The following is a 23,637-nucleotide window of genomic DNA, read 5'->3' as shown; positions in this document are numbered from 1 at the left end:
CTAAACATTAAATGTGATATCTCAGACCTTGTGGTGCCAGGTATGGGCAGGGGGCTGGATTAACCCCTGCCAACACATGGGTCAGAAACTGTATTTCTCTCACATCCCTTGGGGGACACCGGGACCTTGGGGTATAGAGTAGGACAGGCGAATGCTGGCACTTTAACTTTCAGTTAACTAAAGCTCTGGCTCCACGCCCTCTATACCCCACCTCCTGCTAGAGGCCAGTCTAATCCAAGTCCCCAGCGAAGCGGGCTGTGCACGGGGCTGCTTAGCAGCCCGTTTTACTTTTTTTCAGATTTTATTATTTTATTGATAGCGGAGACTGTGTCTCTGAGTTCTGACAGCCGGCGGCTCGCTGAACCGCATAGTCGGCTGTCATTCAGACCCTCCGCTGCGGATTCATTCATTCTGCTCTCCCGCGGCTGCGGCCGGCGGGGAGAGTGTGAGGCAGCGATGGGAGAGATCTGTGGAGCGCACAGCGCGGACGGCTGTGCGCTGGCTGCGGGGCGGGGCGGGGGGGGGGGGGGCGGAGGTGCCGTGTAGGTCCTCCTTGTCTGCCTGCTCCCTCTGCCGATTATTTAACCCTCCATTGGAGCCAGACACAGTCGGTGGTGGCTGGGGTCTGTCCTCCATGTACAGAGAGCATGCTGTCTGCACACATTGCGTCTGGAGGGTTGGCAGCAGGTAAGTGACACTCTCAGCATAGTGCTGTAAGAGAGATATTAGAAATCGCAGTTGGTTCCCTGAGCTGGCTGTTTTTTCCTAAAATCAGTCTGTTTAATTGGGTAGAGATAAGAGTTCTATTTTTAGCTCAGGGAACAGGGTCAGACAAGGGTCACTGTCTCAGTGAGCCCTGCTAGGCTGTGGATTGGTTGAGTTGTTTGTCTGTCTTAGATGTTATCCAGTCCAGAGCTGGGCCCTGAGGGGGGGTGTGTTTTACTCCTCGGCACCTCCCCCGTGGTAGTCTTTCACTCCTCGTGTGTGGATACCCGAATAGGCAGCCATATCTAAAGCTCCTGCTTCTCCCCTTTTCTATCCTGTATACTGTAAGGTAAAGGGTTGGGGGTGGTGTGTTTAGCCTTTGTATTTTTTACACACTAAAGAGCTTTTGGCTGTATTGCAGGCTCACTTTCTCTTGTAGTTTGTGTGCTGCTTGTTATCTGTATTGTGTGTATTTCACTGTACTGTTTTGTCCCATCTTTGAACATTTCTGAGAGGGAAAAATCTACACGCAAAGGTAACTACTATTCCTCTGCCTTACCAGGCCACTCTTAAGGATGGTGCAGACCGGAAGGTTGAGACCGTTCTAAAGTCCATTTTTGTGGCAGCGGGTGCTTCTTTGAGGCCTGCTTTAGCATCAGCTTGGGTTAACAAAGCTGTTGATCGCTGGTCGGAACAATTGTCAGAGGGTTTGTTGGCCGGCAGGCCATCCTCTGAATTGATTCCTTTAGTAGAACAGATTCAGAGGGCAACGGATTATTTAGGTGAAGCTGCTATGGAAGCGGGGATGATGGGACCGCGCATTTCTGCCTTGGCAGTTGCAGCACGTCAGACTCTCTTGCTAAAGTCTTGGGAGGCTGATGTAGAGTCCAAAAAGGCTCTGGAGTCCATTCACTTTTCAGGAGGTGTTCTGTTTGGACCTCAGCTGGATTCCGTTATTAGTCAGGCATCAGGAGGTAAGAGCACTTTTCTCCCGGTCAGTGTTCCCAAGCAGAGGATGTCCAGATTTCGGGCCTTTCGTTCCGCAGGTAGGTCTCGAGGACAGTATTCCTCAGGACAATCCTCCAGAGGTCAAACATCCACCCCTAGAGGTGGTTTGCAGCGGGGACGTCAGGCCTGGTCTGCGCTTCGTCCAGCTGCACGGCGGGCAGACAAACAGTCTGCATGACGGGGTTTTTGCTCCTCCACTGTCGTCATCAGTGGTGGGAGCCCGTCTTCTGCGGTTCAGGGATTGGTGGTGTCAGTCCACTACCGATGTCTGGATTCGGGGAGTGGTGAGCCAGGGTTACAAGATCGATCTGCTCGGTCTTCCTCCCAGACGGTTTTTCACCACAGGGCTTCCGTCATGTCCAAGAAGGCGATTGGCTTTAACAGAGGCAATTCAATTCCTTTTGTCTTCCGGAGTGATTATTACGGTTCCTCATTCTCAGAGGTTTGGGGTTTTATTCCAATCTTTTTCTTGTGACAAAACCAGACGGCTCCTTCACACCGATTCTCAATCTAAAGGCTTTGAACACTCAGGTCAGAGGGCCCAGCTTCAAGATGGAATCTTTACGCTCTGTAATTCTCGACATGGAAGAGGGAGAATTTATGGTGGCTTTAGATATCAAGGATGCATATCTCCATGTGCCCATTTGGAGGGGTCATCAGTCCCTGTTGAGGTTTGCGGTTCGGTCAGAGCACTTCCAGTTTCAGGCTCTTCTGTTTGGTCTCGCCACAGCTCCACAAATCTTTACCAAGATCATGGCGCTTATGGCGGCTTTGCTAAGGGCCAAAGGGATTATAATCCTCCCCTACCTGGACGATCTGCTTCTAAAGGCAGATTCTTCTCAGAAGCTTCTGTTGCACATTCAGGTAGTAATTCAACCTCTGGAGTCGCACGGTTGGATTATCAACTTCAAAAAATCCAAGTTGATCCCATCCCAGCGGATGGTGTTTCTGGGTCTCCTATTCGATACCCATCTGAGACGGGTATTTTTTCCTCGGGATAAGATTTTAGCCTTACAGGAGATGGTGAAATCTCTGTTGATGGCAAGGAGACCTTCCATTCATTTTGCGATGAGGCTTCTGGGCAAGATGGTATCGTCATTCGAAGCGATCCAGTTTGCTCAGTTTCATGCACTGCAGTTTCAGTTGGAACTTCTGTCGCAATGGAACAAATCTCATCGCAATCTGGCGAGTCATGTTTTTCGCCTGTCTCCGCAGACGCGCCAGTTGCTGATCTGGTGGCTACACAAGCAGAATCTCTCCAGGGGCCGCTTGTTCTCAATTTGGAATTGGATTCTGATTACAAGAGACGCCAGCCTTCGGGGTTGGGGGGCTGTATGTCTTCAGGCTCAATTTCAGGGGCTTTGGCTTCCAATAAATGTCTTGGAACTGCGCGCAGTGTTTCACGCTCTAAAAAGTGTGCAACATTTGCTGCAGGGAAAGCCAGTAAAGATCCAATCGGACAATGTCACAACAGTGGCATATCTCAATCATCAGGGCGGCACCAGGAGTCCTTTGGCCATGAGGGAGACTCACAGGATATTTCTGTGGGCCGAAGCTCACGTTTCGGCACTCGTGGCCGTATTCATTCCCGGAATAGAAAATTAGGAAGCAGACTTCCTAAGCAGGCAGACTCTGCATCCAGGGGAATGGTCTCTCCATCCGGAGGTGTTTCAACAGTTCGTGGTGAAATGGGGTCAACCGGATGTCGACATGATGGTATCTTGGTTGAATCACAAGGTCCCCCACTACTGTTCCCGTGCGAGAGATCCCGGGGTAGTCGCGGTAGACGCTATGTTCGTCCCTTGGAAGTAGCGCTTAGTGTACCTTTTCCCTCTGATAGCAATGCTTCCACGAGTACTGAAAAAGGTGGAGAGAGGGTGTTCCAGTGCTTCTAGTAGCGCCGGATTGGCCGCGCAGGGCTTGGTACACCGACCGTGCTCTTCATGGCAGGAGGTCAGTCGTGGCATTTGCCGATACGCCCAGATCTACTAACCCAGGGTCCCTTTTGAAATCAAGGTTTGCCTCGTCTGGCTTTAACAGGGTGGCTGTTGAAGCCAGGATCTTAAAAGCTAAGTGGTTTTCGAGTCGAGTGGTTCAGACCATGCTTCGTGCTCGAAAGCCGGCTTCAGCCAAAATATATCATCGAGTCTGGAGGACATGTATTGCTTGGTGCGAAAAGAAGGGGTATCCTACATCTTCTTTTCGTCTGGCCAGGTTACACAGGTTCTTGCAGGATGGCTTGGATGCAGGTTTGCGTCTTAGTTCTCTTAAGGGTCAGGTGTCAGCTCTTTCAATTTTCTTTCAAAGAAAACTTACTGTTATACCTGATGTGCAAACTTTCATTCAGGGTGTTCTCCATGTTCAACCTCCTTATATTCCTCCGGTTCCGCCATGGGATTTGAATTTGGTGTTGAGGGCTTTACAGCATCCTCCATTTGAACCTTTGAATTCAGTAGATTTCAAATTTCTTAATTTGAAAACGGTTTTTCTTTTAGCCATTTCTATGGCACGCAGAGTTTCAGAGCTTGCGGCTTTGTCTTGTAAGCCTCCTCTGCTAGCGTTTCATGAGGATAGGGCAGTTCTTCGAACTAAGCCATCCTTCCTTCCAAAGGTTGTCTCTAAGTTTCATCTGAATCAGGATATTGTCATCCCGGCTCTAACTGATTCCTCGTCTTCTGATAACGATGATTCTATTCGTTATCTTGATGTTGTTCGTGCCTTGCGAATTTATGTTAAAAGATCTCAGAAGTTTCGTAAAACTGAGGATCTTAATATTCCTTAGGATGCTCACAAAAGAGGCTGGCCGGCTTCTAAGGTGACCATTGCTAGGTGGATTACGGCTGTTATCCGCCAGGCTTACAACGGGGCTGGGGAGCCTGTCCCTGATAATCTACGGGCGCATTCTACAAGATCTGTAAGTGCTGCCTGGGCGGTACGCCATGGTGCCTCCAGTGAACAGTTGTGTAAAGCGGCCACGTGGTCTTCTGTACATACTTTCACAAAGTTTTACAGATTTAATGTGTTTGCCTCTAGGGATGCAAGTTTCGGGAGAAAGGTGCTTCGGGCCGTTTCTTCTGAGCGTTCCCTCCCGTGAGACAGCTTTTTGATGTCCCCAAGGTCCCGGTGTCCCCCAAGGGATGTGAGAGAAAATGGGATTTTTATACTTACGTAAAATCCGTTTCTCTTAATCCGTTGGGGGACACCGGGCGCCCACCCTTAACGCTCTGGTTTTTTCTTCTGTTTGACATGTTGTTTGATTGTTAAGAGAATGTTATGTGTTAAGTTTATTCTCTTTTCTTTGATTCTCTCTATCTCCCTTTCTGCGGGCTTGGTTAAACATAGACTGGCCTCTAGCAGGAGGTGGGGTATAGAGGGGGTGAAGCCAGAGCTTTAGTTAACTGAAAGTTAAAGTGTCAGCGTTCGCCTGTCCTACTCTATACCCCAAAGTCCCGGTGTCCCCCAACGGATTAAGAGAAACGGATTTTACGTAAGTATAAAAATCCCATTTTTGTATTTTAACTGGTATATACCATCTGTACTTCTGGATGATCACTAGTACCTCTAACCTTTAAAAGGACCGTTTCTGAGCATCACTGCTTTAGGATCCTGCTTTGATGCCTATTCACCTGCTGTAATTCCTGTGACCTACAGATTAGATCACTCTAATCAGTTATCTGGGTGTTCTGAGGTTAGAGACCCAGCGTTTAGTAACAACACTCTTCCTGCTACCCAGCAGCTGTGGCCAGTGTGAGAGGTCAGGGGTACCAGCCCACCAAGGGGGGGCACTAGCAGCCAGTGTGTACCCAGAAGGAAGTGGTTCCAAGTGCTGGTGAAGGACCCTGATGGTGGCAGTAGAGCCCCCTAAAGTGTCTAGAGCGGGCAAGTTTGTGATAAAGAAAGGGGGACAATAGTAAGTCAGCCGGTACCCAGCAACACAACAGGGTGGCATAGGAGGTCCATCCTGTCACAGCATTTATAGAGAGGACAGATTAGTACTTTACCAATCCTTTGTGCATTGTAGGATACACAGTATCCAAAAATAATTAAAACAAAAAGAGGAAAAAGAGCACCTACATGCCAAGGAGATAACACCATGCACTTCTGAGGATAAGCTAAACACTTGGTGTAATTTCGTGGAATGATTCGTGAGTGCCTTGTTTCTTTTCATTCTAAGACGACCAATGTGGGATATTGATGTAAATGGATACAGAGGAAAATGGTCCTGTAATCCATATCCACCAATCGGATTCTGTCATTTTACCAGTAACGTTTAGTGGATGCTGTGGGATATAGCACCTTATCCTGTTCAACAGTTTACATATTTCTCTCTCTTCCTTAAAAGGTCTCTTCCCTTTTTATAGATTTTTGTTCGCTATTATTATTATCATCATCATTGTAGATTTATAATGCGCACAGCGCTCCGCAGCGCCGTACAGTAGGGGAAAACGGTACATACATAAAACAAGAACAGACAAGGTAGACATAATAAACACAGACATGAAAACAAAGGGTGTTAAGGACATTGCTCATTAGAGAGCTCAGTTGTTCAGAGTTTACCTACAATGGCCTCGAGTGTGCAGGTGTACAGTGATTTAGTCTGGTATGAAGACGGAGTAGACTGATGCCCATTTGCTTTCATTGACCTAATTTGAGCTAATTGGTGAAGTACGTGAGATAAATGTTGCTGCTTCGTCTGTAATGGTAGAACACCATTGTGGCGTAAGTGACGTTTACCAGAACCAGCAGTTTCACACATTGCTGTAAACAAATGAAAACGTATTTTGGATTTGAAGTAAAACAATAAATGTGTAATTCATGTTCGATGTGTCTGTGTGTGTCAGGTTAGTGCATTTCAGCCATATTATTTGATTTGAGGTGATTATATTCAATAATTTCTTCAATTTTTTTTTTCTCTGGACCATGTTTTGGGACTAAGCTGCTAGTGAACGTTTTCTGCCAACTGCTACGTTACCATAGCAACTCAGAAACTCTTAACATTAGTATTGTAAATATTGTAGGTTCAGGTTGGTCTAACCCTTTGGTCCTTAAGGCAGTATTTGCATCCCCTAGCAGTGCATCCAGGACAAAACTTACTAATGGGATATTAAAAGATACTAATGGATCAAGTGTCCCGATTGTTTATATCTAGATGACCTGTTCCTCTTGCAGACACCATTAACTCACCGGCTTTTAGCAGTGGTAAATTCACTTTGTCGCTTTTCTAGTGTCTTGTGCTGTCCTGGGCGTTCTGAAGGAAGCTTTCTGGAACAAGCTGGTCAAGGCGGTACTATGCACGGAGACCTCTGAGCAGTCCTCGGAACAAGTCGTGCTGCTTTCCAAACTGGTCGCCCGGTCTGAAATGAGTGAATTAAAGAAACTGATGGATGAGCTCCCAGAGATACTGGCAGAGTCGTCTTCTCAGGAAAAGTAAGAGCTCTGTAACTTTTGGTGCAATTATAAGTTGTAAAATAATTTTAATAATTATCTGCCTGATCAAACCCTTGGACATTGCAACAAAGGGTCGGCTGTCTTTTCTAGTATCCGTATCCTGCTAACAAGTGACAAAGTGTACTAGAGAAACACTCCACTTTCCACCGATGAGTCACTGTATTGTCTGTTCAGACCTAAAGTGGCAGCTGTAGGCTCCGTCTGTTCCCATCCTGCTAGAAACACTGTTGGCCGCTAGATGTGGAACTTGGTAAAAAAAAATAAAAAAATGTTTGCTAGTTTGCATGAAAATAAACGCTATTTGTGTTAAATAGACCTTAATGAGAGCGCTAACGATGGTTCTTGACCCAATTTAAGCCAGAGCTTTTTGAGATGTTATATTGAACGTGATTTTAAAATGCTCTTGGCGAAAAACCAAATGGAATAAAAGTATTATCTTTTAGTTCTGTTTCCTTCCCCAGACTGATTAATATCTGTCATATTGTTTCAACCTGGTCAAGTGACTTTATAGTGTTTTACATATAAAGTGCACCAGGCGCAGACACAGCGGGAGCTGCAGTTTATTTGTGCTATAGCACCATATTCACTGGTTCATAGTGGATGTTCACTATGAACCAGTGACATCATTAAGGCATAAATAATATTATGGCAGACTTGAATAAGAGCGGCAGGAAGTTATTGTGATAGGCAGTAACGTGTTGTATCATAAAGCTGTATATTCTTCATGCCCAGTGGCATAAAACATTTGCTGGTTACAGAGAACAATAGCTTGCACTTTGCTACGTTGCAAATGTCAACAGAATGTCTGATATATCAAGTTCTTTGAAGGTACGGGAAGTTCTACATATATTTGTGACAGTTGTTTGTAGCTATTTTATGTAAAACGACTTGTATTATGGGTTTGGTGATCATTTAACTTAAATTGTTAATCTCAGATCGTTTGCATTTTAAAGCTTAAACATTTTCTTACTCCATGTGCGTCGTACAGATGGGCCCTGGCTGACTGTATATCACAAGCTGCAGACTGTGCCGGGGTGAATGTTGCTTCTTGGCAGCGGGCTCTTCTGGCGGTCTGCATGAAGCGTCTGACTGCCACATATGGCACCAATAAAGAATCGGAGGAAGTGGCACAGGAAACGGAGATCATCCTCCTCTCTCGTCTTAAGAATTTCATGGTAATAAAAAATTAAAAAAAATAAGTAAAAAAAAAATCTGTGTTTGCTAAGAGTCTGAGACCTTTTGTTATTTACTGGAAGAGGTTGATTTGTTTGCACTATTCAGTTAACTATTTTTCTTGCCTCCGTTGTGGGGCTCCGGGTGTAGTGGAAGGATCCAGACATCGGGGACTTTAAGACTTATTAACAGTTCATCGTAGCATCTACCCCTCTATGTCCCTCTCCTGTAAGGCCACAATTTAGTTGAAGAGCCCAGCAGTGACTGGTTTGATTGTTTTCTGGAGCCGGTCTGGTGGTCCCAGATGTCCGAGCCATACACAGTTGATTCTGCATCGCACAGCACGGATGCACTGCTAGGAGCGGGGGATCGGAGATGCCGATATTTCTACATTGAAGGCCATCAAAGGAACCGGCCACAGCCACAGGTTGTGCATGGCGTTCCTAGGCAGCAGAGAGCAGGAGAGCTGCCATTGCCTCACTGCACACCGAAGGAGTGGCAGATAAGTCATGATCCTTTGAGTGAAAGAATTATCTCACTGTGTGGTGCAGACCACGCTCTTAGAGTCTGGAGGACGTATATTGCCTAGTATGAAAGAAGGGGTTCCCTACCCCTTTTCATTTACTTATGTTCCTACAGGAGGGGCTGAACGCTGGTTTGGGCCTTAGCTCTCATAAGGTTCAGGTATCTGCTCTTTCAGTTTTCTTTCCATGAAGAATGGCCATGTTGCCTGACGCGCAGTTGTTCTTGTAGGGTGTACTTCATGCACAACCTCCTTATGTCCCACCAGTGACTCCTTGGGATTTAAGCTTGGTGTTGAATGATTTGCAGCATTCCCCTTTTGAACCCTTGGATTCTGTTGATTTGTAATTCCTTTCATGGAAGACTGTCTTCCTTTTGGCCATTTCTATGGCTTGGAGAGTTTCCGAGTTAGCAACCTTGTCCTGCAAGTCTTCTCTTCTAGTTTTTCATGAGGCTAGGGCGGTACCTTCCTTTCAGCTTAAGGTGGTGTCCGGATTCCACATTAAACAAGACATTGTCATCCCAGCTCTGGCCAAGAGTAGGTCTTCAGTGGACAAGGCCTCTTTCTCTGGATGTGGTCACAGCTTGTAGACTTATCTGCGCAGGACTGAAGATCTTTTGGTCCTCTATGAGGGGCTGGACAGCTCTAAAGTTACCATTCCAGATGGACTATGGCTGTAATCCTTCAGGCTTATAGTGGAGCAGGGCAGCCTGTTCCTGAGAACCTTCGGGCTCAGTCCACCAGGTCGATAAGTGCTTCCTGGGCGCTACGGCATGGCGCCTCAGCTAAGCAGCTGTCTGGTCCTCAGTTCACACTTTTACCAGATTCTACGAGTTCAATATGTTTTGCATCCAGGGAGAGGCGTTTTGCGCTGTTTCTTCTGAGCATCACCACCCGTGATGGTTGCTTTGTGGCGTCACCAATGTACCCGGTGTCCCCAATGGATGCAGGAGAAGATTTGATTTTTCTACGTTAAATCCTTTTCTCTTAGTCCATTGGGGAACATTGGCCACCCATCCTTTACGTTCTGGGTTCTCCTTTTGTATGACATGCTGTGGTTTGTTTCTGTTCAGTAGCATGTTATTCTACCCTCCTTTCTATTCGTTTCTCTATTTTTCTCCCTTTCTGTGTGTCTTGGTTAAAAATAAACTGTGCCTAACAGGAGAGGGGTATAAAGCGGATGTAACTACAGTGAACTGTTAATAAGTCTTAAAGTTCCCGCACACCTGGATCCCTTCACTATATCCCAATGTACTCTGCATCATCACCCAAAGGGCTAAGAGAAAAATATTTATCATGAGTATAAAATTCCTATTTTCTATCATTGTTATCCATTCGAGTATAAAATTTAGGAACGAGTTATGGTTTTAAGTCTGTTTTTTGTGTATGTTTAATCTGACATTCTGAGCGATATTTAGTTCTTGCCTTGAATAATATAATTTTCATATTGTTGCAGTAACTTATCCTTAAAATAACTTATCCTTAAAATCAGCTTTGTGATACTGTAATAGTTTTTTATGCCCTTGGTTGTCACAATCGATAAATATTATTATTATTATTAATCTTTATTTATATGGTTCCACAAGGTTTCCGTACAAAATACAAAGTACAATACGTACAGTGGACCATACAGGGCAAAACAATACAGAACAAGACAAGTAAAACCAAGACACCAATATCTCTCAGCATTGCAAGTATAGTGACATTGTAGAAGAAGGAAAAGGAATTGAGACAGACAGGAAGAGGGCCCTGCTCTTAGGAGCTTACATACTAAAGGGAGAGGAAACAGACAGCAGGCGCAAGAGGAGCGTGAACAGGAAAGAGGGAGGAGGAGAAGGATGGAGAAAGCTAGGTGGAAGGTTGGTAGGCTTTGAGGAACAGATGGGTTTTGAATGCCCGTTTCAAGGTGCTCAGATTAGGGGACAGAAGGATGGTGCAAGGGAGGTAGTTCCAGTGAAGGGGGCAGCACGGGAGACATCTTGAATTCTGGCGTGGGATGAGGTAATCAGTGTGGAGGAGAGGCGACGGTCATTGGCCGAGCGCAGGGAACGGACAGGAGTGTAAATGGAGAAGAGGTTAGAGATATAAGGGGCAGTGGAGTGGGAGACGGCCTTGTGGGTGAGGAGTATAAGGAGGTTTCTGTAGGGGAAATGGAGCCAGTGTACTATACAACTGCTGTAAACAGGACCACTATCATTGCTGTGTGATTCATCATTCAGAAGTTACCAATATATTTGAAAAATACAATTAAAATCATGCATTTTCTCTAATGAAATACATAGAAAACTTCAGTGATCAGTTTTACACATCATATTTTAAATTACCCCATTACATGCATATTCCAGGCATGTAATGCTAGGGATAAATAATTTATGGATAATATGTAGGATTCCCATGTGGTCCTATTTGTCTCTGGTAAGGAACTTTGAGCCCTGTTCATATTATTCAGTGCATCTCTTTGTTTGCAGCTCTGTGTTAAGGAAGACGTGCCATCTGAGTGGAACATCCTAGTGAAAGCCGGACTGAAGTGAGTTCTATTCGGATTACTTGTGAATTCTCTTAACTGTACAGCATTGTCCTACATGAATTTTCTTTGTAATGTTCATTGTTCTATTTTGCGCTATGCCTGACGCCAATCTGCATTAGATGATTGTAAGTGTTGCGGAGAGCAGAGACAATTTTACCAATTAGCATATATTGGTTATAGCTGGCTAAGTTTTGGTGGCAGAATGGTGTTTATAAACTCTCCTACGGTGCTGTATTTCTGCTTGAGCTTTATTAACATAATCAAGGAGATGGGGGAATTTTCCAGTTATAATTCCGTTTTGTAGACTTTTCTGTATGTGGTTCTGAAGATACATGGTGTTTTTCCAGCACCGTGAACTGAGTGACTGTTCTGATTAGGGGTCTGCTTTAATGCAGAGTCCGATATGATGATGATAAACTAGTAAATTGGGAGCATTATGGAAGATGTAATTCAACATTGGTTAGGGCTATACCTATTTACTTCTAATAATGTAATACAGCCGCCTGTCAGTCCTGCTTCCTGGGTGCCTAACAAGGGGGAGTAGTATTGAGAAGGCTTGTAGGGATGGAGAACTCTTAAAAAAAAAAAACAAAGACAAAAAAATCTTTTTTTTTTTCTCTGATTTATTACTCTAAGGTATCGCTTTAAGGACTGCGCATTCTTGGACGCCCTGCGTACTGGAATTGAGCAGTGGTACGAATCGGATGGTCCCTGTACAAAGGACTTAGTGCAGTTACCCGTTGTCCACATGATGGTAACACAGCACTCCCTCTTTCTGCCAAACTTCCTGAGATCCAGAGAGGAGGAGAACACATCCAGTGACATCCGAGGTACAGCTTTTACTGTGTGTTACATTGTGCATGTCCATCCAAGGACTGTGTGATATTATATGTGAAAGACAATCACTGGTGTCACCCTCGTCCCGCTCTGAGGCCTGCTTCAGTGTCCACATCCACAATGGCAGCCCTATCTAACACCTGTGTTACCGTCACCTTAAATATAGCACTTTTATGCCAGTTTGAACTTAATGGGCCTGATTCATGTTCAAACGCAACCTGCACACAAGTTGTGTTTATACGGAGCTTGAGCGTACATATGACCCGTATTCAAATCCAAGCAAATCTCAAGATACATTTCCATTTGAATCTGGGTATAGTACGCCCTGTCTAAACAGTGCTTGTCGTATGTTAACATGTTTCTTTGCTACCTAGTGACACAGATACGTGTAGAATTTAATACAAAGATGATGCCGTGCCAGTCATCCGTATCAGTCGGCACTTACACCTGCCCTGTAGATGGTGCAAATTATACGGCTAAAAAATCCTACTTAAAAGAGAAACACAGACCTTAAACCGGCCACATCTACGTCTGCACACCCTTAACTGTACATTACCTACGTTCATCCGCCCTTTCCCTTCCCTTGTTCTATCTCTCAAGCTGTAGAATGTCGTAAGTGTCATTTGCGGTCAGACATGAATTACTTGAAATTGCGATCACTGGCGTGCGGTACATTTCTGCGCACGCGCAGAGCTATTTCACGCTAGATACGGCGCGTAAAGGGACCTAAAGATGAATCAAGCCCAGGGCGTGTATCTGTCTACATGATGAGAGTGATTCCTGTTACTGCTTTAGCAATAGATACAAGTCTTTTGTGGAAAACCCAGAACCATGTAACTTCATGTACTGTTGGTGCAGTCTGCCTCATATAAACTGAGCCGCGGGTTCGTAGTACTTTACAGCGCATTGAAATGGCGCCTGCCCTCTCCTGAGAACAGCCACATACCTTGAGAGATGCTTAGAAACCATTATTATCAGCTCCTGACTGCACAATTACAGCTGCCTTGTTCAGTAGATGTCTATACGGGATGCAGTCCCCCGGCAGGAGTGAAATCCAGATCAGGTTATTTAAATAAAGTAAAAAATAATAAATAATAAGGTTATTATTAAGTTTAGCTAGAACTAGAGCTAAAACTCTTGACGCCAGTTGAAACAAAGAAATGTGGTATGAAAATGAAAATATATTTGCTGGGACGCCCAGTGTCTGTCCTAACATTGGGGGGTGATGCAGCGGGGTGAAAAAGAAAAAATGGGAGTGGAAGATTAGTCTCATTTAGCATTCAGCATAGATTTTGTGGGGGGCAGACATTTGTTAGACAAGGCAGAGAGTAGAAGGTTACAATAATCAAGGCGGGAGATGACAAGAGCATGGATGATGGTCTTAGTGGTATCCAATGAAGGGATTGGTCGAATTTTGGCATGGTCGCGAAGAGGCAGGGGACTGGGTATGGGGAGTGAAATTGAGGGCGGAGTCAATAATTACCCATCACACAGCTAAATTACGTGTATTTGTCAAGCACATCTTGTAATTAAGAAGTTAAGAGAAAATGTACCTATTTTCATCTGTCTGTTTTTGTTTTCATTTTTTGGCATGTTGTCTATGTATAGTGAATTTGTACACTGTTATGTCATTGTGTTTCTCAATCCAGACATATACAATAGTGCTTCCACTGGAGGAGAGTTACCGGTTTCACATGTGCCTTTTAGTATGGCGTTCACATCGTGATGTGTGTGTATCTGGTGACTATTAGTATATAGAAGGAGCATGCATACATAAGTTTATAAAACATTGTCAGGGAGTCTCGCTTGTACTAGTATACTATAGTGAATGGAGGGGGGATCTGCCACTGGTACATGCAGCAATGAATGGGTGTTTTGCAAAGTGAGGGGAGTGGCCTAATGCTTCACACCTGCTAGCCATGCCCCTGAGGGACTGGCCACACACCTATCACGACATGGTCACACCCCTATAATGACATGGTCACACCCCCTCTCAATTCAAAGAGCTGCGAAGTTGGGAGATATGTCCTCATGTTGTCTGTAGTGCAGGAAATTGTACAACAGCTTCATAATCCATGCTTGAAACCAGTGTTTCTCGTCTACGAACCTGTAATATCCCTGTTTATCGTTGTCTCATTAGTATGACCATAAATGTCCCAGACACATGATTGTCAAGATTAATAATAAAAAATAAAAAAAAAAAACCCAGGTTTGAAATGTGTGTTTTACCTTTCAGAGAACTTGGTGGATGTCCTGAGAAGTATAGTCAGCAAATGTCCATCTGTTTGTGACAGGAACCATTTTGTCGCTTTACTTGGGGCCTATGGAGGCAGTCTCAGCGTAACAGGTAATGTCAGTATGGAAACACAGTGCTCACTGCTTAAAGGGAAAACCTGTCCTTTATATAAGGGGTGTTTATTTTCTATAAATGTCTTTGTTATTTGGATAAAAGTCACTGTGCACAAATAACCTTATATCTGCACATTCATAATGATTAACATTAATGGGGGCAGCCATTTTGTTTTCACATTGGAGAGAAAAAACCTATAAGGCCTAGAGGTATATTTACTAAACTGCGGATTTGAAAAAGTGGAGATGTTGCCTATAGCAACCAATCAGATACTAGTTATCATTTATTTAGTACATTGTACAAAATGACAGCTAGAATCCGATTGGTTGCTATAGGCAACATCTCCACTTTTTCAAACCCGCAGTTTAGTAAATATACCCCCTAGGCTCCGTTGTGTGTAGTGAACAAAGAAGTTGAAATCATGTAGGATGCTTTTCGAACAAAACATCTCTCAGAAATAGGATAACTTGTATTTTGTTCGGTAGGAAGGTTTTACCAAACAGTCATTTAATGGGTTATGTTAAAGTATAAGGTCTGTATAACCACCGAACATTTATTTATTTTTATTCTATTTCAGACCAAAAAATACTCTTCCTGCTACAGGCCTATGAGCACAATAATCTGAGCCTCACAGATTTCAGGTAACTTGCCAAGACGCGTAGTTGACCTGTCTCCTACGTGCAGTGCAGGCAGCCATTTTGGTGATGCAGTTCATGACATCACATGATGTCACTAGTGCCTAGTGTATAGTGCCTGCTCATGGATACGGGCTCGGCGCACAAAATGGCTGCCTCGATTGTGTGTAAGCAATAAGTGTGAATGGTGAAATATTGTATTAAAAGGGAGCACAGAGAGTGTGAATGACTATCAATAAAACACCCAACTTTTTGATCCCACAATCCTTCTGCTAAGGATCGGCATTGGAACAACCCTCTGCTTTGTAAATACCGTAGGTTACATTAAGGCTCCCTCGGGATAGTTCTTGAACACACAGATTCAGATTCAATTAGCGACTGTGAATTTTTACCATTTATACAGTAAAAAGTAACTCACTTTTGCTCACGTCTCTAAAGGAAATAAGCAAAAGTGAGTGGATATTTAGCTAAAAAAAAAAATTTGCAATGTAGTGTCTTGCGGCCGTTCCGGGACACTATGCGGTAAGTTTTGGTTTTTTTTTTGTTTGGTTTTTTAACAATTGAATCTGCTCCACAGAGTTTAGTGTGGATTGGTTTGTATGGGCCATAGGATCGGCCACATGAGAAAGTGATTCCTGAGCTCTGACAACTTAATAATGAATCCACATTGATAGGGGACTATATCCAAGCAGGCTTCTCGGGCCAGTACTCACCTCCGTTATGGTGAAAAGCTTTGAATAATATTGAATCCTTAGCTTAAAACGCAAGACCAAACTGCATTTTATAAAGGAGGAGACTTGTAATGGAAATCATTTTAAAAGCTCTGTAGTCACACACAAGGCTTAAATAATGTTTGGTTTCGTTCATTAAAACATACGTTTTCTAAAAATGTAATCTAGATGCACTTAGTACTAAATAAAATGTGAAATAACACTTTCTCTGTACCTCTGAGACACGTGCTGCTTGTCGCTGTACTCCAGCCTCGGATTGATCACTAACGCTCCCTATCCCTCCCACCTCCAGGTTGCTGTTGTGGGGCCCAGCGGCAGTGGAGCACCACAAGACCCGAAAGAGCTTGGGGAAATCCCTCTGGCAGCAGCCCAGCATGGAGGAGATCCTCAGCTTGTTAGATAGAGAAAAGATGATGGAAGCCATTCTAAACTTCCCGCTGCACCTCAAGCTGACAGCCGAGGTAGTGACTCGTTTGTATCACTGTTTCATCCTTGTATTTCTATAAATATCTACATGACCTGTAAATTACTTACATTGTTCTTCGTCTCTTGTCTGTCACGTGACTTTTTTTGTGTAACGGTAGGTCAGATAAGCAGATTAATTTCTATTTCTTTTGAGAGAAATACTACAAATAAAAGGAGATAATGAAAGCGATGGCTTACTTCATACTTGCCCACTCTTCCGGAATGTCTGGGAGACTCTAGAATTCCGGGTTAGGTATCCCGGACTCCCGGGAGAGGAGGCCGTTCTCCCGCCTCCTGCCAACTTCCTAGTGAAGTGGGCGGGATGGGTTCCTCCATGCCGCTGTACACAGTGACATGTCCCCCCTCCGTACTCTTCACCTCACACAGAGGGGAAAGTAAAAAATCAGCGGGTATGATTTACTTTGAAGCCACAGAGCCCCAAGATGGCTGCTGCCTGTGAATATATATTTTTTTTGACCTGAAATATTTCCAAGAGCTGTGTTTACGCTCCAAAGCCTGCCTGACAAAACAGGATTAAAAAGTTCTAAAAAGCAAAATCTCCTTAGCAAGCTGTGAATTGTTAGGGTGAGTTAGGAAGACTCTGAGTCACTTTGGTGAGCCATCATTGGCTCATTAGTTGGCGGATACTGATTTATATGAGAACATATCACAAAAATTAGTGCTTCCAATTGCAGCAGAGCAGCGTGGGCAGAGGAGATCTGAAGTACATGCCCAGTGCTTCTAAACACACAAGAAAAAATACTTGTTTTTGACCCATTTTATAGAAGTCAGTTTACATTTGGTGTTAATCTGCAACCGATTATTTTTTTTTTAGCAATCTGTGCATGCAGGAGCTTCAAATGTTATGTAGCAATGATACAATCAGCATATTCCACTTAGAGGACCCGTCACCAGCCTTACATGGGCTTTGTAATTTATTGTAAAGAGCACAGTGACTCATCAACTTTAATAAAAAAAAAACAAAATGTAATGTAATAACCACCCCAAACCTCCCCTCCCCCCCCACAACCACTGCTCTCGCAGGAGAGACTCCCAACATTGGCACCTTCAGACTGAAAGGAGATTTTTATTGATGATGAATATTGCAAACTAGCTCTAATATTCAAAGTCTATAGAGGAACCGGACTGTCTTCCTGATGAGCTACATCACAGGAATTCCCTTTTTAAGTGACAGCTGTTTATCTGCACAACCTATGATAAATGTATCTGCTTCACCCCTTCATAACACTAAACACTTTTTATTTTAGGCTGGAAAGAATGTTATCTATGAAGACCGCGCAATAAAAGATTTGCACAACGTGTACGACCCCTGCTTTCTGTTACCTCTTTTCAGTGAACTGCTCAGACCAGGTGAAGTAGCAGCTATAATAACGGAGCCACAAACATTCAGCGTTGCACTTTTCAATAGATTTTCGTCAGGTTAGGCAAGGGACACACTGGATTTTCGTACGACCATTTGGTCAGATATCGTGTGAGTGTGTACCTACACGATGAACTAAAGTCGTCCCAAAGTGCTGATCATCGTTTCAATTGGTTGGCAGTACTATTTAATATTTTACGACCAATCCCCTTCCGATCCTGCAGCATGTATGCACTTACACGACTGTCGGCCAATAGTAGAGCTCCGTGTGACAGGTCTCATCAATATGTGTCCGCTGTCATCTCCCTGCAGCTGTTACATCCCTGTCTGCTCTGGTCCTACCTGAGGTAGACTAATACTCTAATGCACTGACAGCACAGACCCTTTGTACACTGACAGCACAGACCCTTTGTACACTGACAGCACAGACCCTCTGTACACTGACAGCACAGACCCTCTGTACACTGACAGCACAGACCCTCTGTACACTGACAGCACAGACCCTCTGTACACTGACAGCACAGACCCTCTGTACACTGACAGCACAGACCCTCTGTACACTGACAGCACAGACCCTCTGTACACTGACAGCACAGACCCTCTGTACACTGACAGCACAGATCCTCTGTACACTGACAGCACAGACCCTCTGTACACTGACAGCACACTGACAACACAGCCATCACCCGAACACTGACAGCACAGACCTCCTTTTGTACGCTGGACATTTTCATTGCTTGTCTATTATTCTGAGTACTGTAAAAATTGTGTTCTCTCCATTCCATGATGGGATTTGTAATTGCATAACAAGTAACGGGTCGCATGTTGTCTACCTCAAAGCAGAGTGCAGGTTGCCCGTATAGCTTGTCCTCTACACATAATAACGACCGAGGGTATAAACACTAGACCTCTGTCTTTGGTTGTAAAAGGAAAAAAAAAAAATTCTACTGCAAAAATTATTTTTAGAACTTGAAAACACTCCCTGCACTTGTTATGGACAATAACTGTGTCCTTGGATTCCTTTTCTATGTTTTAAGAACTTTAAAGCATCCACCCCTTGTCCTGTGTCCTTGTAATATAAATTACGTTTATGCCGGCCATGCGTGGGTCTTTATCTAATATTTTTGTTAGCGTTTGTTACGCCCTGAGTTCCTTTTCCACATTGTAACTATTTGGGAACTGAAATACAACAGTTACATGTTGGTCTCCGGTGAAGATCTATATATGAACCTACAGTTTTGTTTACCAGACAGGTGCAGTGTGCAGGTGATGAAAATCCTTCATGTGTGTACAGTGCACATGTTTTATTGCTTGTAAAAATGGGCTTCGTGATTATTTAATACACAGCAGAGGGACGTCTGAAATGAGCTGATCTGTTACATCTGCAGAGTTGCCAACATATAGTCTTTGGCTGTGAGACTCTGCTCCTGACTGGTCTGTCCTCGCTGGTTACGTCCTTGCTGGTTACGTGCGCTACTGTTTGGGGGATTTTGAGCACGGTCACCATTATGTCATATTTGCTGAATGTAGTAATAAAGTACTTTTATGTAAGTTCAAATTAGGGATGTAACAAATCTACTATTTTATCCTCGGCATTGAATTCTTCTGAGGCTGCAATTATATCCATGCTGCAATCTACAAGGCATACAAATACTTGGGGGTCTATTTAAGACCCTTCACATATTTTGTCCGTTAGATAACATCTGTTATTGCCGGTATCCACAGCGATAAGAGAGGTAGTAACGGAGCAATTGGTCAATTAACTGAAGCCGGGGCAGCTGTACCGGCGAATGGTAAAGACTACTCTAGTCGCTAGTCGTAGCGGTGAAAGACTAACGGAGATTACAGAGACATTTAATAACAGAGACCAGCTCTGAAAAGCTAAGCCTTTCGGAGTTAGGTGAACTGGACATGACGGCGGTTCCCATAGTGGATATGGGGACTGTTGTACCGATTGATAATTTAGTGAACTTCGGATATCTAACGTTTGTTTAAATCCTGCAGACGCAGCCAGGGCAGGGGCCTCGAGCACAGTCACCTTGTGGGTGTTTGACTTCAAGATGTCTTAGTGAAATATACCTTTACTTAATATCATTACTATTATATGTCAAGAGTAAGTAATCAAGTTTTGAGAACTTAGTTACAAGGGAATTACACCCATTTTTTTCAAGTTCTCAGCTGGTAGAAAGGTTTGGTAATTTATTTACTTTCTGCTTCATTCTTGTGGAAATAAAGCACCTACTAAAGGTATGTTTAACCTGTTCCTGTGTCTGCTGGAGAATCGAGCTTGGAAAAGGATTGTAACCTAGGATTCCACTTTCCAGGCCGTTCGCTCTTAATGCTGCAGTGAAGATGAGAACAAAGTGTAATCATCATTATGTTTTTTTCTACTATAAGACGCAAGAAAAATGATTAGTAATGTGAGATTAAAGGAGAGAGTGTGTGAGAATGAGTGGAGATATATCTTTTAATTATATCTGTCCAGCTTTCTATTTATGCTGCTGTTTCCGGCAGTTGCTGTATTTCAAAGCGGCTTAGGGAGGCGCAGATTTTATATATCGTCCATACTTGCCAACTTTTATAACCTTCCCTCCGGGAGACCCTGGAGGGTAGCTCATGTGACGGGGTATGATGAGAGGGGGGGGGGGGGGGGGGTGGTGACGCCATAGTGGCCCCGCCCCACCCCCTGCTGTCAAAGGGCTTGATGACGCAAAAAGTCCAGGCTGCACCGTAGTCCGGGAAGATGCCGCCTACTCTCTTGGGAGTATGGGAGCCTCCCGGAAATTCCGGGAGAGTAAGGCAACTTACTCTCCCGGAAACTATGATTTCATCTAACTTTGGGGCAGCGCAGAAGCTTAGGTCTGAGTACCAGGGTGTTTGGATTGATTAGAGTGATGACCCAACAAGAGGCCTCTCCAGGGATGTCACAACAAACATAACTGCTGTGATTTGCCATTTGATGTAGTTTGACTCTTTAGTAGTTTGGGTGTTTTCCAATTGATGCTGCAGATGGAGTCAGGTTGAAACTGACCTATACTTGACCTTTTTATATGAATCACTCAGTGTTTGGGTTTAGTAGTTCTTTAATGATAGGGATTGTACAGATTGTACCACAAGATTGCAGCCTTGCCATACACCTGTGCCCGGTGTGCCTCTAGTTACCAGAATCATTTATCCTATAATATATTCTGAAGTGCACCCGCTTCCTTTTTGTGTGCATAATTTTATTACCTCTGGTAATCTTTTCTAAAGCTTTGGTATTTCATCCCCCAGTGGTAGGTTTATCAAACCTTCTAAAAAGGAAGAGTGGAGGTGTTGCCTATAGCAACCAATCAGATTCCAGCTATCATTTATCTAGTACATTTTAGATAAATTGCACTTATTACAACTACAGATAGCTACAACCTGATTGGTTACTATGAGCATTGCCTCCAGTCTTCCTTTTTAGAAGTTTTGAAAAATCTGCACCCAAGTGACAGTTTGTCACTGCGCCATTGTTTTTTGGAGCCAAAAATGGGTGGTTCCGAATAGAATGTTTTGTATATCTGATAATCATTTCCTGCAACCCTACTGACCCACAGCTTTACATATTTTTTTTTTCCCGTTTTTTTTTTTGTTTGTTTTGTTTTTTTTTTGAAACATTATACTTTAAAGACCTCTGAACTATTTGTCTTTATATTATTTTTGTGGTCCTCGCTAACTAGTAATAGTCCGAATAATATCCAGTCTGGTCTCTGTGTATAATTATCCCCTATGTTGTGTCAGTCAGTGACCATTTCTATCCATCCTCTGCAGAGCTGGCCGTGGACTGTATGAAGTTTGTGGAAGTGAACGCGTTGGGACTAACGTTGGCTGCGCTCAGTAGTTACGATTACAGCATGCGAGCGGCCGCTAATCACATCCTAGGATCCTTTGTGTCTCATCTGGAGGGGGCACGTTGCAGACATAAGGAGCAGGTGGGGCCCCAGCGTGTTATTTACCCATTTTTCACTTTCCAAAACTTATCTGCCTTTTTTTGGTGGTGGTGGTGGGGTATCCATTGCTTTACTCCTTACCTATCTGCATTTCTAAGTGACCCCTCGGTTTGAAGGAATAATGCATAAATATTCCCTACCGTTCCAGCTGCAATATCTGCTGGACGTTATAAGAAACGGAATTAGACAGGAGAATTTGCGGCTGACGTTCTCATTGGCTCTGTATTGTGCTAGAGCTGCCCAGCAGATCCTCAAACCAGGTAATATCCTGTAGCTGTAGGTTGACTCTTTATGCTGAGTGTAACGGGCTTACTGGGGATCCTACAAAACCATTACAGACCTCTACTACAAAAATTCTTCTTGTTTCCTGTCTACAGAAGAACACATGTACATTAAGATAACCAGGTTCCTGCTGTCTCATGAGTACTTGGAACAGAAGAAAGTTCCGGATTTCTACAGATTGTTCTTTAGCTCCGATGTAGAGGTAGGTGGATGCAGTGCCCGGTTCCTTCTCTGGGTATTTGATGATGTAGAGGTAGGTGGCTGCAGGGACCGGTTCCTTCTCTGGGTATCTTATGATGTAGAGGTAGGTGGCTGCAGGGACCGGTTCCTTCTCTGGGTGTCTGATGATGTAGAGGTAGGTGGCTGCAGGGACCGGTTCCTTCTCTGGGTATCTGATGATGTAGAGGTAGGTGGCTGCAGTGCTCGGTTCCTTCTCTGGGTATTTGATGATGTAGAGGTAGGTGGGCGCAGTGCCTGGTTCCTTCTCTGGGTATCTGATGATGTAGAGGTAGGTCTCTGCAATGCTCGGTTCCTTCTCTGGGTATCTGATGATGTAGAGGTAGGTGGGCGCAGTGCCTGGTTCCTTCTCTGGGTATCTGATTTATATAGAGGTAGGTGGCTGCAGTGCTCGGTTCCTTCTCTGGGTATCTGATGATATAGAGGTAGGTGGCTGTAGTGCCCAGTTCCTTCTCTGGGTATCTGATTTATATAGAGGTAGGTGGCTGTAGTGCCCGGTTCCTTCTCTGGGTATCGGATTTATATAGAGGTAGATGGCTGTAGTGCCCGGGTTCTTCTCTGGGTATGGGATTTATATAGAGGTAGGTGGCTGTAGTGCCCGGGTTCTTCTCTGGGTATCGGATATATATAGAGGTAGGTGGCTGTAGTGCCTGGTTCCTTCTCTAGGTATCTGATGATGTAGGCAGGTCGAGCTTACATTGCGTCTCTCTTTATGTTTTATGGATGAACAGCACAAGGCGGAGCGCAGGTGGATGCTGGGATTATTACGTGATGGAATGAGGGACAAGTATTGCTACGAGCTGTACGATTACCAGAGGATTTTCATGGTCCTTTTGACGTTTTACAACAGTCCGTTGTGTGATGAAACATCGCAGGTAATGAGATCGGAGTTTTCTTCTGTGTCTCACGCCATGTTAATGTTATATGCTCAGTTATTTCCCTTTGCTGCCAAGGGTCACAAGGTCACACCATTCTTCTCTGTCTCGTGATACCTTGAATCTGCCAGGAATTCATTTTTATTTTATTTTCTTTTTTTTTCTTTTTTTTATAACTATACCCAAGCAAGTTTTATATAGCTTTCTGTTTCATGACATTTAACCCGTAAAATATACCTTTTTATTTTTGTATTTCTTTATTTTTTGCAACCTCCAACATTTTATAGGAATATGTGGAAGTTTGGTCTGTGATTTGGGCCATAATATATAGAATATATAAATTCCAGGTCCTCTGTAGAGCATGCAAACACATAGTAAGACACTGCAAGGTTTGAGTTGTCCCTTATATAGGATCATTCGATCGTTAGATTCTCCCATCATTACACACCAAAGTGGTTGCAGACTATGACGTAGGGGTAAATGTAT

General features: G+C 43.9%; 1 protein-coding gene across 3 annotated transcripts in view; it reads left to right on the top strand.

Moving 5' to 3' along the window:
• Positions 1 to 23,637, top strand: part of URB1 (URB1 ribosome biogenesis factor) — a 59,383-nt gene that overhangs the window by 27,786 nt on the left and 7,960 nt on the right. For 2 of the 3 annotated variants that reach the window (XR_012688221.1, XM_075197161.1), the window contains exons 23-34: positions 6,939 to 7,140; positions 8,150 to 8,336; positions 11,326 to 11,384; positions 12,021 to 12,214; positions 14,458 to 14,568; positions 15,149 to 15,212; positions 16,230 to 16,398; positions 17,671 to 17,773; positions 21,579 to 21,739; positions 21,906 to 22,017; positions 22,135 to 22,241; positions 23,008 to 23,151. Coding sequence is in view for 2 of the 3 variants with exons in the window: in XM_075197161.1 (XP_075053262.1) it covers positions 6,939 to 7,140; positions 8,150 to 8,336; positions 11,326 to 11,384; positions 12,021 to 12,214; positions 14,458 to 14,568; positions 15,149 to 15,212; positions 16,230 to 16,398; positions 17,671 to 17,773; positions 21,579 to 21,739; positions 21,906 to 22,017; positions 22,135 to 22,241; positions 23,008 to 23,151 (1,613 nt within the window). In the remaining variant the exon portion in view is untranslated. Of the gene's footprint in view, positions 1 to 6,938; positions 7,141 to 8,149; positions 8,337 to 11,325; positions 11,385 to 12,020; positions 12,215 to 14,457; positions 14,569 to 15,148; positions 15,213 to 16,229; positions 16,399 to 17,670; positions 17,774 to 21,578; positions 21,740 to 21,905; positions 22,018 to 22,134; positions 22,632 to 22,942; positions 23,152 to 23,637 lie in introns of those variants that run through there. The other variant, XM_075197162.1, reaches the window with a different exon arrangement.

The sequence above is a fragment of the Mixophyes fleayi genome, chromosome 2 (genome assembly GCF_038048845.1).
Source record: "Mixophyes fleayi isolate aMixFle1 chromosome 2, aMixFle1.hap1, whole genome shotgun sequence".
In the NCBI taxonomy this organism is placed as follows: domain Eukaryota; kingdom Metazoa; phylum Chordata; class Amphibia; order Anura; family Limnodynastidae; genus Mixophyes; species Mixophyes fleayi.
Note: the sequence above shows the minus strand (reverse complement) of the source record. Positions and strands in the feature narration are given on the sequence as shown.